Here is a 19,682-nt window from a genome sequence, read left to right on the forward strand (position 1 = left end):
AATAATTGTGAACAAATGAATAGAAATAAAATCCATGGAATCAATTAGGGGCAATTGTTTGTTGACACAACAACAAACCTTCAGCCTACTGTTCTGATTGTGAAGTTTCAGAGTGTGATAAGTGAAGTGAATGCTTACAGAGACACTATTTAGTTGTTTGGGTGTGAAGAAAGACAGTTTCTTCAAAGACAGAAACCTGTCAATCGGCAACCAGCTCTACATCCGTAAAGCAGAGCGTAGGAAGGTTAAGTGTTGCTTCAGCACAGCCCTGTGAATGCTGGTGGGAGTCTAGCTGTCAGTAGATGCCACTAGCCCACTCGCTGTTCTGGGCTGCCTGCATGCCAGGCTTAGCACGGCCTACTTTAGTGAGTCCAATTCTAGGACATTAACTGTGTTAGTTCTGTTGGGGCTTGGAAAGCCACAAGGGGCTCTAGAGGTATTGTCAGGATATAATCTGGACACTCACAAAGGTGAGTCACCAAGATGGGTTATATTCTGATTACAACATAATATGAAGATTAGTTTTGTAACATCGTTGTTGTAATAAGCTGTGCTGTTGTTTATTAGGCTGCTTACACTGCATGGCCAATGTATGTGGATGCCCCCTTCTGGTTAATGGATTTGGCTATTCCAGTGGTTTCAGTAAAGACAAATCTTAATGCTACCGAATACAATGACATTCTAGACAATTTTGTGATTGCACTTTGTGGCAACCATTTTGCAAGGGACCATTTTCTGTTGCAGCATAATGCCCCTGTGCACAAAGCTAGGTCCTTAAAGAAATTATTTACTGAGTTTGTTATGGAAAAACTTGACTGATTTCCTTGACCTGAACCCCACTAAACACCTTTGGGATTAATTGGAATGCCAACTGCAAGCCAGGCCCCACTGGCCAACATCAAAGACTGACTTCACAGATGCTCATGTCTGAATGGAATCAAAATTCTTCATAAAAGAATTCTAATCCATGAACCAAACCAACCAGCTATGATGTAAATCACAACATTACAAGCTTTCAATTTCAAAAGTATATTTAAAAATCGAACAAAAAGACGAAGGTACAAGACTGTCACAAGTCACAAGTATAGAATCAATGTATTTTAAGTTTATTGCAAAATATTTAGATATATGCAAATATATATGTAGTTTGAGATTTTAGGAAGGCCGACTCGTATGAGCAAATGTGAGCTTCAATTTTCGTGTGAAATGTCCACAGAGGGGCGCAAAAAGCGAGTTGTTAAGCAGTTTGGTTTTAGTTGTAAATGATGCAATACAGAGAAGAGTAATGCAATAAATTTTATTAACTCTGCCCCCAAAAAACAACCCTAAACCTAACCATTAGTGGAGTAAAAATGTAATCTTAGAAGGAAAATCATTCACTGAACTCATCATTGATTATGCAATTGTGATAACTTCTGAGGCTGCTGAAGCAATATGCCATGCAACATGCCACAGGAGAAGGTAAACACATTGAAACTGATGCAAAAATATCTGATGGGAGATGGCGCTTGTCAGTAACTCGGTAAAATGGGATCAATATCAGGGTACCGGAGCATTCGCTATGTGATCATGTTGGGTAAAATTAACTCCAGACTGTTGTGCTCTGTAACAAATGCTAGACCAGGTTGAGCTCCTTTGTTTACCTTCAACAGAACTGATTGTTTTAATTAAATGGAAGTGAATGATGCAGAATATACCCCCATCAGAGTGGAAATGCTCTCTGGCCCCAGACAGATGCTCTGTCATTTTTGTTTCGGTTTCATTGTTTGATCCAAATATCTCAGTCTAAGCCTTCTCTTGCCATGCAGTTACAATTTCCCATTTTCAACATATACATAGTTAATGTCTTAATAAGCTTGTGCTTTCCCTTTGAATTAGTGAGATCCCTTGGGCTATTCTTTGAGTGAATGTGCTCAAATGTGAACATATTCTGGTAGCTAGAGGACGAAGTCCATTCAAGCACAGCTGTACAAAGCAGGTACAATGGAGTAAAGGCTAAGGTGGTGTAATTGTTAATAACACGATTAAGAGAGAGTAAGCTGGATTCTCAGGATTGCCTGATATGTGAATGCAATCTTTATATAGTAGTGTGGGTGAATTATTTAAGCATTGGTTTGCAGCAGTGTTTCAGTTCACATGGCTCTCTTACATAACAACACTTCCCTGAGGTCTACTGATGAGATGGAAAAGAGGAGGGAGATGAGGGAGTGGAGAAGAAATGATGAAAGGGAGGATGAAGACAGTCTTAGAGACAGAATGATGGAAAAGATGAGGGGTGGGTGTGAAACGGTGGGTTGAGAGTGCAAAGGCTGGAGCAGTGTAGGAAATAAAAACGTTTCCATGGAGAAAGGTGGACAAAGGATCTCGAGGACAGCAAAAGAGAATATGAAGAACGACGTGGAGGGAAAGTGACAGATGATGGCCAAAGCTGACAGGCAGGGAAAGATGGGAAGGCATGATAGTGAGGGGGAGAGAAATAAGAAGATAGGAATGAAAGAGAGAGAGAGAGAGAGAGAGAGAGAGAAGAACGCTTGTACATTGCACACATACATGACACATGATGAATGCTGGAGCTGACTTCATGTACATGTAATTACGAATTACATGTACATGAATTTCCCAGTGTCATTAAGTAATATTTACATCTATTTACTGTAATTTCAATAAAAAGTGGCAAACACTTTTAGTTCCACACCCTTTCATTTCTCTATTATCCTCCTCTGGCCGAGCCCTTGCCCCCCATTCTCATACCAATCAGCAGGGCCAGGCAGCCACACGAACTCCATCACTTTTATCTCTCCCTTCTCCAGCATATTGGCTTTCATGGATGGGTTGTGCCCAGGCCTGCAAGCTGCCATACTGCAATAGCCTGTGAACATGTGACGGCTGAGCACACTACGAGTCTGTGCATGTTTTGGGGACCACTGTCTGGCACCACTGGGGACCACTTCTCAACAGGAGAAGTGCTCATGTGTATTTTTTTGTAATACCAACAACGACAGAGATTGGACAAAAGACGGCGTCAGAAATGCTAGTCAGAATATTCAAGCGAATCCTAGTTGATCCTCAAGTTAATGTTGTAGACACTGTGGAGGCTGTTATGTAATCCAATTTCTTTCTTCAGTTATTAATAATGTCCCGTCAACATGCCCATTTCACTCTGTCCTTTTAACAGGTTCTTGAGTTCCATGTCACTTCTGAAATATCTAAAATTGTACATTCATCAAAGCTCTGCTGTACATTGTAAGCAGCTTGTTGTATGCTGAAGACTGAATGTTTTTAGTCTGCAATACACTGTATATTTGGACAAAAAAAGTAAATAATTTGACCAGTGTCATTGTCAGTATCACTGAATAGTCATAGGCTTACAAAACCTAGCTGCCAACATAGGCAGCATTTTATGGCATCATACAGTGTCTCAGTATTATTATGCTACTACTGTACCTTCTAAAATACCTTCTTTTGGTACCTTCTAAGATACCTTCTAAAGCAGCGTACACACATGCAGCAACTTTATCGCTTGATGTCGCTGTAGTCTCTGTACTGTACAGTCTCCAGTGGGCGTTTCTACTGCTGTCACTCTAACGTTATAGGTAGACTGCACGTCTGGCCATGTCTTTTGAAAATATAATCACAGATGAGATGTAATTAAGATTTATTTCTAATTTGAAAATGAATCAGTTTTCTTGTCCCTAAAATGCTCATTCTGCAGGGGAGAGTGTTTTATATGAACTGAAGCAGTGCTCATTGTATCGTATCATTAATATATATGAACGATCTATCAATGTACGAATCAAACTCACTCAGACTGCCAACAGTTTCTTTTCCATGCTTCATTTTTTATTATATCCATGTATGTGGTTACAGATGAATCATACAGAACAGTGAAATCGCTCACAGAACCATCACAACGCTGCTTCGTCTAGTCTGCACTGGACTCCATTATCTCAAAGGAGACGGGATGACGTGAGCTTCACTGACACAGTCTTCCCTCCTATTGGTTGTCACTCCAGAAAGTCGCTCTTCATTTGCATGAAGTTAAACTTTTCTCAACTTTTCCCATCCTCAAAATGAGATATGAGGATGGGCCAAATCCTCAAATCTCAAAACAAATCCTCCCCTTGGAACCACTGAACTGTGCACAGTAAGCCAGGATTAATTGAATCCATGAATGAAAGTGTCCAATAACAGGGCAGTTACTGAGATTAAGGGAGTAGTATTCAGCTGGTCATGTGATGCTAACATGGCTGCCCCCATGAGGCGCCCCTGCTCCATGTAGAATAAAAGACCTTTTATAAGGTTACTAATAGGACTGAACTCTTCATCTCACATGAGCGGTAATGATTTCATACATATGTTACTATTCATTTCTTTAGAAGTAAAACTTTTTAAATTAAGAAAAAAATTACAGTGCCCCTTTAAGGGGTTTGTTGTAACTGGCTGCAGAGCCATCAAGTATTGTAACATTAACAGAAATTAGTAATGACAGCTCACAGCTCAGTACAAGCGAATGTGGGGTTTTGGATAATTTTGGCAAGATTACAAAGGCATAATGATGCTATGAAAATCTTAACATCATCAACATACAGATTCATCTTTGCAAATCAACATGAATTAATGTAATGTTTATGTCAGTTACAGCCCTGGTGCTTTTCGCCTGAGATGGGAAAATATGATTTCTTGAAAGTTCAGCTGTACTTTTTCAAATTAACTGATAAAAAAACAAAAACATTTCTAGCACAAATGGCATCGTTTCCTAAGAATGACAAAGTCCTTTTTGGTATTGTTTGCTTGTACTTCCCTATTGTAAGGCTTTGAATGAATAACTTTTTTAAGGTGCACATTGCTTTTTCTTTGAACTTGTGCATGTGAATGCATTTAAATGATGGTGGGTCAGCGAGTCATGTAAATAGTTGTGCATATGTTACTTGCAGTGACAATTTGGCATGTATTTGATGCATCATCTCTGGTAGTATTAGCATGATTGTGTGTTCTCTTGGCCTATGGCTCAAGGAAGCTCTTGTATTAAAGGGATAGTTCACCCAAAAATGAAAATGTTCTCACCCTCAAGCCATCCCAGATCTGGATGATTTTACTTTTCTGCAGAACACAAACAAAGATTTTTAGAAGAATGTTTCAGCTCTGTAGGTCCATACAATGCAAGTGAATGGTGACCAGAACTCTGAAGCTCTAAAAAGCATGTAAAAGCAGTATAAAAGTAATCCATAAGACTCCAGTGGTTTGATCCATATCTTCAGAAGTTATCCAATTGATCCACTTGATTCCATAATGGAATTTCCCTATAGCTCTGTTCAAAACACTTGGTGAACTACCTACATAGGCATTTTAAAACATAAAGCTGTTCCAAAAGGTAGGTAGCAAAATTATATATAAGATATACAGCCTCACATATATCCATCAAGGCAAAGGCAATGCCATTATGCACTGTGAAAAAATAAATCCAAGATATCAGATGCAGTCGAAACTTCGAAAGATCTGTCAGCTCTAAATACTAAAATTTAAAGGAATGTTCTGGGTTCAATACAAGTTAAGCTCAGTCGACAGCATTTGCGGCCTAATGTTGATTACCACAAAAATGTATACCCACTCGTTCCTCCTTTTCTTTAAAAAAAAAAAACTTCCTTACCATGACGATGTAATGTCAACATTACTAAAACGACTGTAAAAATTACAATTTAAACAACTTTACAGTTCAAGTAATACACATGATTGTCCCAAAAATTGCCCACATTCACTTTCATTGTCCCCATTCACTTGCATTGTAAGTGCCTCACTGTAATCTCAATTTTTGCTTTTTTAAAGAAAAGGAGGAACACATTTATTTTTGTGGTAATCAACATTATGCCACAAATGCTGTCGATTGAGCTTAACTTGTATTGAACCCGAAAAATTCCTTTAATTCAATACTAAAACGTATTTATAAAAATACTTTAATCTCATTAAAAATTGTCTATTTAATTTAAATGCTTTCTGCAGAGTATTGTGTCATTATCACTATCTGTGTAACGTGCAGAGTTGCTGCCTAAGTAGAGCACTACAAATTAGTCACTTTTGAGTTTCCATGATGGGTAGGATGCTGCTTTAGAAGGCATCTACCTATGTAGGCAATAGACAAAATGCATAGCTCACTAGGTTTAGGAACAGACCTTAGGCTAAATCTTCAGATCATTTAGAAGAGGATAGAGCAAAAAGTGAACTGAGATTTGCTTATTTTAGGACAATACGGAAGATACTGTGCATTTCAGCATAACTGGAGTTAGCTTAATTGATATCTGACTCTTCTGTCTGCAATTTTGGCTCCTTCTTGTTTAATTTTTGTACATACTCCTGTATATGAGTCTCTAATGCTTTTCTCTGGGCAACGTATACCTGCATGTACTTTGTCTTATTTAAATGTAAATACTGTAAATTACACATCCCTTAGGTACTTCTAATGAGAGCGCACTGCTTGTCTCAGCAATTTTTATGCTGAAGTGCTTACCAGTTTTCTGTTTATTAGATTTAGTGTATATGGTGTTTTGTATGTGGTTGTGGTGTCTACAGAGAAAGAGAGAGCTGCTGCAGACCTGTACATTTGAGATTTATTCCCATATCACAGTGTATACCGAGTCTGAACTGGCCATACTTCAGTAGTCACTGGCTGTTGCTCGGCAACATGCACCACACTCCAACATCTTGTGAAGTGAAGAGCCAAGCTGCTGTTTTCCACCTCACCCATGAACTGCTCTCTCTCTCTCTCTCTCTCTCTCTCTCTCTCTCTCTCTCTCTCTCTCTCTCTCTCTCTATTCATTTGCTCTCCATTCCTCCCCACTGAGACTATTGTTCGTCAGGCATTTCACACATTCTCTGCTTTCTCTCCTGTCTATTCCTATTAAGTGTCTTCTCACTAGGCCACACATTGTGCTCTGGAGCATCTCAATTTTGTTCATATACACAAAGTGTCTGTCTATCTCCTCATCTTTCTGTCATTCAAGCTGCAGTGTGAATGTACCGTAGCCCTAGAGAACTGGGAGAAGGAGAAGACTTGGGACAAATAGGGACATTATGTTCTTGAGGGAGAAGCATTTTGTTCAGATGATGAGTCTGCAATCTCTGTCTGTCTCTCACTGTCTGTCTTTCTCACTGTGCTGTGACGTCTTTTGGTGGACTCTCACACTGACATTAGGAAGGTGCCAAACGATTTACTAAAAAGCTGTCACTGCTGCTTTATCGCAAGTCACCCAAATTTGCTTCTTTTTCTGTAGGAAGCAATATCATAAGTGATGTCTTTTTAATATTTTAGATGTTTTTGTTGACAGCAGTGATACTAAATGAAGACCAATAATTAGCTTTTCAAGCAATAGTTCACCCCAAAATGAAAATTATCTCATTTACTCACCCTCATGCCATCCCCGATGTGTATGACTTTCTTTCTTCTTCTGAACACAAAGATTTTTAGAACAATATCTCAGCAAGTGAATGGTGACCAAAACTTTGAAACCACAAAAAGCACATAAAGGCAGCATAAAAGTAATCCATAAGACTTCAGTTTTTTAATCCATGTCTTTTGAAGAGGTCCAATTGATTTTGGGTGAGACCAGACCAAAATGTGATTCCTTTTTCACTATAAAACGTATCATCAGCAGTCTCCTTTGCGATCATGATTTAAAGCTCTATTACACTTTCTAGCGCCATTTAGTGCTCTATGCATGCGTCAAGCACTGGGAAGTGTAATCAAACTTGAAATCATGACCGTCCGGTTCAAACAAATAAGGCAGGGCAAAGAAATGCATCTCCTCATCAACTTCAAACTCTTCAGAAATGTTTTGTAAGTTCTGTTCTCTGGTTAGTGTGCAGCTGTGTTGTGCTCTCTATTGTTAACATTGCTGATGGTCCGATTGAAGCAATTTCTCGCTTGAACGCCCCATCTCATGACAGGGGGCAGCATACGTAACTGCTGCTCTCGTGCACTCTCATGAACGTGGGCAGAACAGCAACGGTCGGTGAGCATTTTCAATAAATAATAATACATTCGATTTTGGATTGTTTGTGACCAAACCTTATCATATGCCTTCAGAACAAGGCATGAGTCGCATGCAATAATTCATTAGACTTGTTAATTATAATTTTACGTTATTTATGAAGCTTGAAGTGGTAGTCACCATAAAATGTTTTGCCCTTTGTGTTAAGAAAAAGGGGTAAAAGGTATATATGTTCTGGGATGTAGGGGTTATACAACACAGGGGTAAGTAAACAATGACTGAATTTAAATTTTTTGTGTGAGCTATCCCTTTAATACTTTACTTTATACTTTTATAAATATGAAATATTAAAAATAGTTAGCTGTAATTTGAACTAATACATGTTTATTTAGAAAAAAGAAAAGAAAAACATCTCCAAAAGAAAAATTAGCAAGCTAAGCATAGCTGTAAGGATTACATTAGTGACCAGAAGGGGTCGCTATGTTTGTTTATTGTTCACTTCGTGTCTTTCGTTTGATTATAGGTCTGGTAGTTCTTTTCCTTGTCTTTGTTCGTTGGTTCTTTTGTTCATTAGTCCCAGATGTTCCTTGTTTGCTCATTTGTCTCTGTGTATTTAATCCCTGTGTTATCCTCTGTTCATTTTCAGTTCTTATAAATTCATGGCTGTAATGGTTTGTACTGTTCTCATGTTTTTGGTTTCTTGTGTTCAGTTTGATGAGTTTTAGTTAAAAGCCTGCACTTAGATCCAGTCCCTTTCATATTTTGTTTCTGCAAGTGTTACAATAGCAGAGTTGTTTATAGAAAATAGCTACATTAAAAGCTACATGAAAATAGTAGCTAGTGAACTCAATCATTTCTCATCAAACTCTTCCAATACCAAGAACAAATTATTTGAGATACACTATCCACATTAATTTGATTATTTTTATCCTCTTGTTGCATGTTAGCAACTGTCGCATTTGTGTCTATTCTTATTCCTGCGAACTTCAGAAAAATCACCTGAGGAAAAATAGTTAATTTGCCTAAATTAATCAACTGAGAACTGCCTTAACTCTCTCGAGCAATGAAAGAGCAACCTCTGAGCAATCAAACTTATCTCTGTGTTATTACTGGTTTTTATGCTAAAGGCTGCGTAAAATTAGCAAACACTGCAGCTCTCATGTTTACAGATGAATGGGGATCCTGATCCACATAGAAATTGTAGGCTATAGTTAACTTAAAATGTGTTAGTTTTACAAAATGTACACAGGACCAGTGAGCACAAACAGGCAGAAATTTGTGTCGAGAGACTGAGCAAGTGCAAATGCTCAGAAGTAACACAAGCACACCCACACACACTCTTGTGAAAGTGGCTGTTTCCTTACCGCTGTTAAAATCCCAATGCCAGGCCTGGTCTCATTATCCCAGCTGCAGGAACATGAGATTTCTCTTTTTCCCCCTTCAAGTCAAACATAAATTATTTAGCTTTGTGTTGATCACGTTGAGTCTCTGCCCTGAGGTTCCCTCCCCTGTTCCCCTACTGTATTTCTATCTTTCTCTGTGTGTGTCTCTTTGAGTCATGTGCTGTATGTTTCTGCAAACCATTACTCAGCAATACAAAATTCATGGTTAACTCCAGATGGTGCAGAATTGTCATAATTTCCCTTGTCCCTGTATTTTGAAGTTCTTCTCTGAATGACAATGCCACCGTGTATCCGATGGATGTTTAGAATTTCTTCTCAATGGCACTGTAACTGCACTCCGTAATTATTTCTGTACAGTGCGGGGCTAATCTGCGCTAGCGCACGCGTAAATAATTCACCATGCCAATGTTTTGTTGAAGCCAAGTCCCACATTATCAGTGTACACATTAGTGAGTCATAACGGAAGGAAATTGACTTTGCCCCAATTTTTGGTGCAGATATTGTTTTCATCATCTCATTTCTAAATGGAATTTTTCTCAGCTGAGGATCGGCGCGTCATTCGCTGCACCTTTATCAATTATTCATTTGTCTGCTCTTTGGAAGCTTTAATAAGCAGCTGTTATTATGACTTGTCAGTCAACTAAATTGTTGCAGTGCAAGCTTTGTTTTTGTGATAAAAGGCCAATTTTGGAGTGCTGAAGTTTATATAAATGAACAAGTGATGACATTAAAGAGGCATCCATACTTAAAGAAAAACTATTTGTGAGGAATTAAGCTGTCAGAGGGGCATATATGTTCGGGTAGCCTGTACTGTTGATAAATCATTTAGATGCTTGGAGCAAATCCGAATGATAAAATGACAATGTACTGGATATACAAAGTTAAACCCCTGTGGTTAGCCTTACAAAGCTGATCCCAGAAAGCACACATTCATCTCCGAGATGTCTGTTTTAGATCTTTTCATCTGGAAAGCATCGCATTCTAATGAACATCTGCTAAACATCTAAAAAAAAAAAAAAAACATCAGATTTACAAACATTCTAAATCATAAACATCTCAAAGACATCTGCTGAATGTCTCATTCACATCCGAGAGCAAACGTCTTACAGACGTATTGTAGTGAGATGAGTTAACAACATATAAAATGTCTTCCAGATGTAAACGCACACATTAAATAGACGTCTGGATGATGTACGTGTGCTATCAGGGATTAGATGTTTCCTCTTGGATGTCAGTGAGACATTCAGCAGATGTCTTTGAGACATTTATGAATTAGAATTTTTGTAAATCTGATCTTTTTAAGATGTTTAGCAGATGTTCATTAGAATGTGATGCTTTCTAGGTAAAAAGATCTAAAACAGACATCTTGGAGACATATGTGTGCAATCTGGGTAGGCGTCTGGGTGATAAACGTGCCCTGATAGCACACGTACATAACCCAGACCCAGATATTTTCTATTTTGTTTGCTCATCTGCAAAACGTCTATAAGACGTTTCCTCTTGGATGTCAATTAGACGCTCAGCAGATGTCTTTGAGACATTTATGATTTAGAATGTTTGTAAATCTGATGTTTTTAAGATGTTAAGCAGATATTCGATCACGATGCTTTCCAGATTAAAAGATCAAAAACAGACATCTCATGTACGTATGCTATCTGGGAAAGGTTTTGGGCATTTGTCTGCTAATTTGGTTGAGAGACAACCTGGCTTACCTACCAAACCAGCTTAACACCAGCTTGGCCAGCTAGACCAGCTTAAACCAGCTAAAACATACAAACAACCTTAAGTGGGTTTCGGCTGTTTTTTTGTTTTAGCAGGGAAAGAAAATATTTACTAGAATGTTGAAATGGGACATTTGACAATACTTACTATATGTCACAAGCAATGTACAAATGAGGATAATAAAACTTATCTGAGAATGATTCATCAAAAGTGAGTTCATCTCTGTTCTGATGTGTTCTTTCTGTTTTCTGCTCCCTTCAGCCGTGCCCTTCCCTCTGAGTCACCGGCTTACCATGAAAGAGGTGTTTGACTGTGAGGGGAAGCCAAGGGTGGATCTACTGAAAGCCCATCTCACTAAGGAGGGCAGAGTGGAGGAGACGGTGGCCCTCCGAATTGTCAATGAAGGGGCCTCCATCTTACGCCAGGAGAAGACTATGCTGGACATTGAGGCACCTGTTACAGGTATTTCCTGGTTCTTTTTTATCTGTTCAAAGACCAGCATGGCTGCGTCCGAAAACTTAGGCAGCTGCCTTGATGCCATTGACTTTACAGGCAGTGATTTGCACGTGAAAGCACCTCGTAAGGACGCTGGTTTCGGACAGCCTTCCGAGGCATCCTAACATGTCTAATGATCTTAAACTATTTCTAGTGAGCTTCAGACATAGCAAAGCAAATATTTATAGACTGCAATGCTCATTTCTCTCTAGAAATTAAATTTGAAAAAATGAAAAACGGGACAGTTCAAAACGAATTACTGCTTTCACCCATCAGATGAAGGTTGGATTTATGCTGCCTTCAAAAGTTGACCAGATGAAGGTATCTCAGTAGACAGGATGTACTGGATACTGGATTCATACAAATACTGGATTCAGACGTGCCTTGATACCTCTTTATACAGCTTTAGAAGGCAGCAATTTTCAGCTATCAGACGCAGCCTATATGTTGTGATTTGGATACTGATCTGCTCATGTCCCCACCAGGCTTCTTAAAGGTGCATGTTGTAATATTTTATTTTTTTGCTGGTTTTCTTAATTTGTTGGGGTACATTTTACTTTACCTAGTGCACCTTTAAAGGGATACTTCTCCCAAAATAAAAATTATGTCATCATTTACTCACCCTCATGTTGTTTCAAAACCTGTATGACTTTATTTCTTCCGTGGAACACAAAATGAGATGTTAGGCAAACTTTTATCCATAGAATGAAAGTCAGTGGTGACTGAGGCTGACATTCTCCCTAATATATTCCTTAGAAAGAAAGGGGTTTGAAACAACATGAGGATGAGTAAATAATGACCGAATTTTCATATTTGGGTAAACAATCTTTTAATTTAGAACTGGAGACTAGAACCGTTTGCACATTATCGTCTGTGTTAATGTCATACAGTTTTTATCTGATGCCGTCTGCATGTGTTGACTGTATATTCGTGACAACCTCTTTTGATACAGTCGGCAAACAGGACCAAAGAGAAGAGAGACAGCATGAGTTTGAGAGACTAGAGAATGTCCACAATCCTGACCTCAAATACAAAAATAAACTCCAAAGCAGCCAACTGGAAGATCAAAAATGAACAAGATTGACAAAAACAAAAGGCAGCAAAGCGAAAAAACGCTTGAGGTGTTTCCGTATGAAGTTTGCCTGTGAAGGTAGCTGTCACTTTGAAGTTGCATCACTTGTATATTTGTGTGTGTGTGTGTGTGTGTGTCTGTTACCCATGTACATTAATTCTCTCTTTACCTGTCATCGCATCAATTGTGAGAAGTGAACAGATGGAAAATGGTTTCTATTTAATGCAGATGTGTGTAATTTTTCTGATGTTAACATATTTTCCCCTGTCCCAGCTTAAAGTACCAGTGAATTGGTTTAACGAGGGCAGTTTTCCTTCCTGTGTTGACGTATTTTTTTTTTAAACAGGAAGTTGGGGCAGGAAAGATATAAGGCAGATGCTGTTCGCACCCTGGAAGAAATAATGGTATATGCTATTTACACTCCAGCGCAAATAGTGGCAGATGTTATTTGCACTCCAACCGTGGTGCAAATAATGGTAGACACTAATTGTACCTTGATGCAGATAGTTTTTGCAGATACTATTTGTCAGATGTCAGATACTATTTGCATCCATATTTAAATACTAACAAACAGTCTAGGCATCACTGCAGTGTGTTTATTGTGTTTATTTAGAGTCCCACAGACACACTACATTAACCTCTACCCCCAAACCTAATCCTAACATTACCTTATAAAAATAACCTTGGTTTTACTAGAGTAACTATAGTTTCACCATGGTATTTTGTTGAAAATTTACAGTAACCACAAAATTAACCATGGTTACTATATTACTATATCAGGGCTCCAGACTGTGACTAATATTGTAGCAAATGCGACCAAAAATAATTGACTGTGACAATAATTTAAAATCTAGTCACCATTGGCGACAGTCAGGTTGTGTGCGTTCATATGCAGTTTCGTCAGATATCAACTTGTGAGTTATTGAATACATCTTTATAGCGCACACCAGTGTGTCTCGCGCCGCTTTTCACCTGTTCTGTTGTGATGACGAGCTCGCTGCACCGCACGCAACAACAAACCCAGCACGAGAGAGTCGTGAGCAAATTACTCTTTTGAACTGGGGCTTTTTCATGAATCACCCGAAAAGAACTGATGGTTTGAACTCCTGAGCTCAGGTTAGCAGTTTGAATCAGTCACTTTCTCAGTGTATCAGCCATAGTGTCAGTGAGTTGAGTTCACAACTAGGAGCACAGACATTTCAAAATAAGAGTCTGTTTTTCGGGCTTCTTTGTAATTAAAAGTCCTGCATTATGTACCACATTCATCGATGCTCAAGAAGGCAACACACATGTATATGCATACTGTACTTTATGTAAATATCTGTAATGTAGATTCTGAAGGGCAGTACTAAATAAAAAAATCTTTTATATCTTATATTTGTATAAATTATGAAAGGGATGTGAAAATTTAAGAGACAATAGGGGAATTCAAACTTATCTTCTCAACTATACATACTGTTTATTAAACCTCAGATGAATGGGTTATTAGCAGCAGTTTTCCTTTTCTTCGGCTTTTTATCTTGTTTCTGAACAGCAATCTAAATCAAGCAATTCTGTGATTTGGCGACTAAAAACAGACATTTGGCTCCTTAATGTTTCAGTTTAGGAGCCAGTGGCTCTTTAGTCTGGAGCCCTGCATATTACAGTTGTAAAACCAAGGTTAATTGCATTAAAACTATGGTTTCTGACAAAAAAACATGGTTACTACAATATTACTATAGTAATACAGTGACCTACACACAAGTGATGCCATGCCATGGGAACGAGTGCGATCGACAGACCAAGATCCCCCAGATCAAACCCTTCTCTGCACTCCCCAACATTCACTGTGACCAAAACACTGCAATGAAATCAACATTTATATTAATTTTTATCTATTATTTTAAGTACTATTAGGAAATGTTAAGAGTGGAAACAGAAAATCGGATGGGAAAAAGAGTGGGACAAAATGCGGATTCAAACCGCGGTCGCTAGGACATCACTAGACATTAACACCATCTTTACACCGCACGCCACTGCAGCAACACCTATTGTCTGGTTTGTCGGATATTCCAGTGGTTTCACCAGACTATCGGGGTACAAATAGCTGCACTGTGTGGAAGATGCTATTTGCAAATAATCACTCTGAATATATAAAGGCTTGTTTTTTTTTTGTTTGTTTTTTGTTAAACTAATAGCCTATTCTACTTCTCAAGTCGAGTCAGTCAAGTCATTTTTTTTTTTTGTATAGTGCGTTTCACAATACACGTCATTTTAAAGCAGTTTTACAGAATATCACAATGTAACATCTGTAATGTCTTAAAGCCCGCAGTGAACAGTTTCATTGAAAATCAGGCCATAATGTCTACCTTTAAGCCATTTACATGATTTGATACTTGCCATCGCTTATTGTCAGAAGTAGGTGGTATTAGGGGGAGGGACATTCTCATTCACGAGACCATTTAATTGGACAAAATGAGTAAGTGCAATGTGTGTCATTAATATTTTTGGTCCTTAATCCCAGAAAGAGAGACATTGTAATTTTTAAATGCGTATATCTGCAAAAAGGGAATTTTATCAATGCTCAGAAGTACGCTAGCATATAAAAGTCTTTAAAGCAAGCCATTTGTTGACACTATGGTGCTTTCAAAATATTAATGTGTTTGTTGAGAATTTCAGCTAGACAGACATAGCAACGTTGGCTCAACCAATGGTGTGATTTGTGGGGCAGGACTATCTGTTTGGCACAACAACACTGGCTCAATCAATGTTATGATTTTAGGGTGAGACTATCTGTTTTTCTGACCAATGGTGTGAGTTTAGGGTTGGACTATTTTATTTGTCCAAACAGGTAAAACCTGTTTGTCCAGTGTTAGGAAAACCTGTTTAAATCCAATCACTAGACAGAGATATTGTCTCAGAAATTACACACTACAGCTTTAAAACTAGGGTATTGTTCATACAACACAAACAATGTCTTTGTCTTTTTGACAGCTGGTCTCTGAGAAATACATCTCTTCATATCTTATTGCGAACCATTATTTCTCTTTTATCAGTCTGTGTGGATAATCAGTAGAGTTGAGTACTTGATACCCGCGTCCATTTGCGGAAGTGTGTCAGTGCAACAGCTGGCTGTGATTTCCGCTGTCTCATCTGCAGCTTACTCCTGAAAGAAACAGGTACTTGTGTAACCACACCAAAAAAATAAAATAAAATAAAATAATACACAGAGATAATGGTCATAGCTTAATTAGTTTTTCTTCGTAATGTGATTCTGCTCATTAAAACAGTACATCTCCTCCACTGTGCTAAACTTACAACATTTCTAATGCTGGTTTAGCATCTAGTAGGTTCTTTGTGTTTGTTTAATACGATTTTTAATGTGGGCCTGGGGTGTTGCTTTGAAGTTGCTGTTCAGATGAGCTGTAATATTGATGTAGCTGATATTAAAATCCCTGTTCCAAACTGCACTGCATGGTCATGAGATACTGTGTAGAGATAGACTGGTAAGTTTGACCCAAGATTTTTACCAATATTCACACTTTTCTTCTCAGACGTTTATCGGTTTCTTAATATTGGGTCTGCTGATAATGGCGAAATCTTGTTCCAAATCTGTTTGTAAATATGCAACATAGACATAATTGACTTCATTTGTCAAAATTGATCAGTCTGACCGAGATTTTTTACCGATATTCACACTTTTCTACTCAAACGGTTATCGGTTTCCTAATATTGGGTCTGGTGATAATGCCGTAATCTTGTTCCAAATCTCTGTTTGTAAACATGCCACATTGTCATAATTGACTTAATTTGTCAAAATTTTTCAGTTTGACCAAGATTGTTTACCAATATTTCACTTTTATACTCAATCGGTTATCGGTTTCGTATTACTGGGTCTGCTAATAATATGAAATCTTGTTCCAAATCTCTGTTTGTAAACATGCCACGTTGTCATTATTGACTTCATTTGTAAAAAGTAATCAGTTTGACCAATATTTTTTACCGATATTCACACTCTTGTACTCAATCGGTTATCGGTTTCGTATTATTGGGCCTGCTGATTATGGTGAAATCTTGTTCCAAATCTCTGTTTGGAAACATGCCATGTTGTCAAAATGTACTTTATTTGTCAACATTTATACTGTTATAGATATTATTTTCATGAAAATATTCATAATACACATTATGTTTTAATTGAAGTGTGATGGTGTTATGATCACTGTGTTAAAATCTAGAAATAAAACAGTAGTTAAAAAAGTAGCGCAAGTCAGTTATTGTACATTCTTAGCCATGTTTTGATATAGGCACAAAACATTTGTGTTCACCACCGTTCAATCGCAGTCTCGCTGGCACAGTTCAATTCCACTGTGCCCATAGATTTGTCTGGTACAGTGCAGCTGTTAAAATCCATCAGTTGATCAGAGCGACCTACAGAGAGAGAGAGAGAGAGAGAGAGAGAGAGAGAGAGAGAGAGAGAGAGAGAGAGAGGCTTTCTGCTGAAGAACACACCTACACCTCTGAGTCATCCGCACCTCGCAGCTCAACTCTCTCTTTCTCTCTCTCTATAAATCTCTTCCCATCATCTAGTTCTGCTTGTACCACCCCAGCACTGCACAGTCACTGACACACATGAGCAGAAATACGAACATTATCACCATTTAGAACTCAGAGTTTACTTTGTGTGTGTCTGGGTGGGTGTGTGGGTGTACTTCATTGTGTGATGCCTGTTCCTCTGCTCAGAAAATTTGCCCAAAATTAGGCCAAGTGAAGTTTATGCCTGCTGATCGTCTATTATTAATATCAAAGCGGTATGAAATATGCAAGAGGCACAGTGTACACGATGACCCATTATTGTCAGTAGATCTGCTTCCTTTGTGATGCAACATAATGGAAAACAAAGACATATCTTCTGCCGTTTGTCACAACCTTCACCCAGCTATATGGCCATCACCTTGTGCTATTATTAATCAAGACTACTTACACAATCACACAGATGTGCACACACACACATACAGAGAGCTGTTCGTTTCAGGCCATTCGTTTATGCTAAGAATGATTTGTGTTGTGCGCTGCTCTCTCATTTAGTCCAGCAGCGCAAGGGAAGCTATAACTACCTTATATAACAGAGAAACAGAGGAGGAAAGGAGAGGAGAAGAATGGAGGAGAGGCAAAGAGAGGAGAGGAGTGAGCTAAGGGAGTAAGTATATCAGGAGAAAAGGTGGAGCTCAGAGTAAAACAGCATTTGGTCATCATGGTGGGAGATCATGATAAAATCATTGTGACACAGAGCAGATTCCATCCACATTATTTTCCTCATGCAGTCAGGTGGCATGTGACCCAGAAATGTGAACGGGCATGTTAATTGCACATTTAATACCTTCTTCTCCTCAAGCGTAGTTAAGATCAGTTAAGCTAACCAGGCAATTCATTTACACAGACACACTTAACACAAGGTCCTGGAAAGATCATTTTCATGCAGAATTTAGGTACTTTTCATGCATATTGTAATGTCTCAATATACAGGATTCGCTAGTTCAGTGATTCTCAACTGGTGAGTTGCGTCAGACATGGGTCGCAGGTCTGTACTGATAAGGTTGCAGACAGCAGGGCAAAACAATACTGAATGCAAATAATAAAATGCAACTAGCCATATGCAGATTGTGCATAGGCACAGTATTTACGATACAGTAATAAGTCTAGTATTTTTACCTTGTGTTATACTATTAAATCACATTTCTGCAGTTGTTTTTATACATTTATTATTCAGCTTATCATGTTAAAGGGATTGTTCACCCAAAAATGAAAATTATGTCATAATTTACTCACCCTCATGTTGTTCCAAACCACTTTAACTTTCTTTCTTCCATGGAACAAAGAAGGAGGCAGTTAGGCAGTATGTTAGTCTCAATCACCATTCAGTTTATTGGATCTTTTTTCTATACAGTGTGTTTATTGATGGCTTGGGTGCAATAAAGGAGGCAGAGTACTACTGTAGGGAAGGGAACCGAGCAGAGTGTGAGAGGCTGAACACAGGGGGCGGGGGCGGTTTAATCTCTTTACCAGTTGGTGGAAGAATGAGTGCACACAGATAACCATGAGAGTTCAGCTTGTCACCTCCCTGTCATTCATCAACCCTGCTCCTGCACAACGAAAGAGAGAAGTAGAGAGATAAATAGTGCTAACTGCAGCCCCTGTGGCCCTGGCCTTCTAGAAAATGATTCCTTTAACTGTTTTTAACCCTCATTTCCTCTGGAGGCCTCGGCTCTTCTCGGCTATGCCACACTGCTTGATTACTTCTAGGGTTTGTGCTCTATAATGTGTGTTAATGGTTCATGTTAATGGACCATTTTGCATGTATGTCGGACTCAGCGGGCTGCTTGCGGCTGCTGTATGATTTAGTGCAGATGAGTTCGCTAATTCATTTGACAATGGGAATCTTAATTTAAGCCGGTTCCTGAGAGACATTAAATGCTAAATGAATGGTGATTTTGAGAATGGATCTATTGATTTGGGTATTGATTTTTAATGAAAGGAGCTGTTTGGGCAGAAGTTGACAGAATGCTTGTGACCCTCTTGTAAAGTATCATCACAAGAGAAGTGGGAATAACAGGAAGTGAGAGTTTTTTGCTCCATGGTTTCTCACAAGTCTCAAGCATGGTGACGCATTTACAGTAGGACATATCACACAATCTGGACATTTGCAACACACACACACACACACACACACACACACACACACACATAAACTACTTGCAAAATGTAGTCACATTTAAAAGGCTGAAGTTTCACAGTAATTTTAAAGGTCCCATGAGATCGCTTGACAAGCATGGTTTTATTTTCTGTGTTGACTTACTTCCTGAAACAGAAAGTTGGGATGAAATTGCCCATTCTATTTACAATTTCTTCTCCAATATGTTAATGAGTGTTCATGAGACTGAAATCTTGCATTTTGTTGTAGTAGGCTAAATTTTAGCATCCTAGGCAACATTCGCTATAGTAACAGTATGGCACGGCAGCTCCTCAGCACAC

At 38.5% G+C, this 19,682-nt stretch overlaps 2 protein-coding genes across 8 annotated transcripts in view; one reads left to right on the plus strand and one right to left on the minus strand.

Annotated features, from left to right (window-relative positions):
* Positions 1-18,622, minus strand: part of LOC127431219 (CXXC-type zinc finger protein 5-like) — a 74,377-nt gene extending 55,755 nt beyond the window's left edge. Inside the window, exons 1-3 of one of the 7 annotated variants that reach the window (XM_051681546.1) lie at positions 9,347-9,477; positions 7,400-7,439; positions 5,065-5,100 (exon numbers count right to left, since the gene is read on the minus strand). The gene's annotated coding sequence lies outside the window, so the exon portion shown is untranslated. Of the gene's footprint in view, positions 1-5,064; positions 5,101-7,399; positions 7,440-9,346; positions 9,496-15,689; positions 15,705-15,739; positions 15,820-18,479 lie in introns of those variants that run through there. The other 6 variants (XM_051681551.1, XM_051681548.1, XM_051681545.1 and 3 more) reach the window with 6 other exon arrangements.
* Positions 1-19,682, plus strand: part of LOC127431206 (protein phosphatase 3 catalytic subunit alpha-like) — a 69,381-nt gene that overhangs the window by 5,123 nt on the left and 44,576 nt on the right. The window contains exon 2 of the mRNA XM_051681525.1: positions 11,369-11,569. Within this exon, the coding sequence (XP_051537485.1) occupies positions 11,369-11,569 (201 nt within the window). The remainder of the gene's footprint in view (positions 1-11,368; positions 11,570-19,682) is intronic.

The sequence above is a fragment of the Myxocyprinus asiaticus genome, chromosome 40 (genome assembly GCF_019703515.2).
Source record: "Myxocyprinus asiaticus isolate MX2 ecotype Aquarium Trade chromosome 40, UBuf_Myxa_2, whole genome shotgun sequence".
NCBI lineage: Eukaryota > Metazoa > Chordata > Actinopteri > Cypriniformes > Catostomidae > Myxocyprinus > Myxocyprinus asiaticus.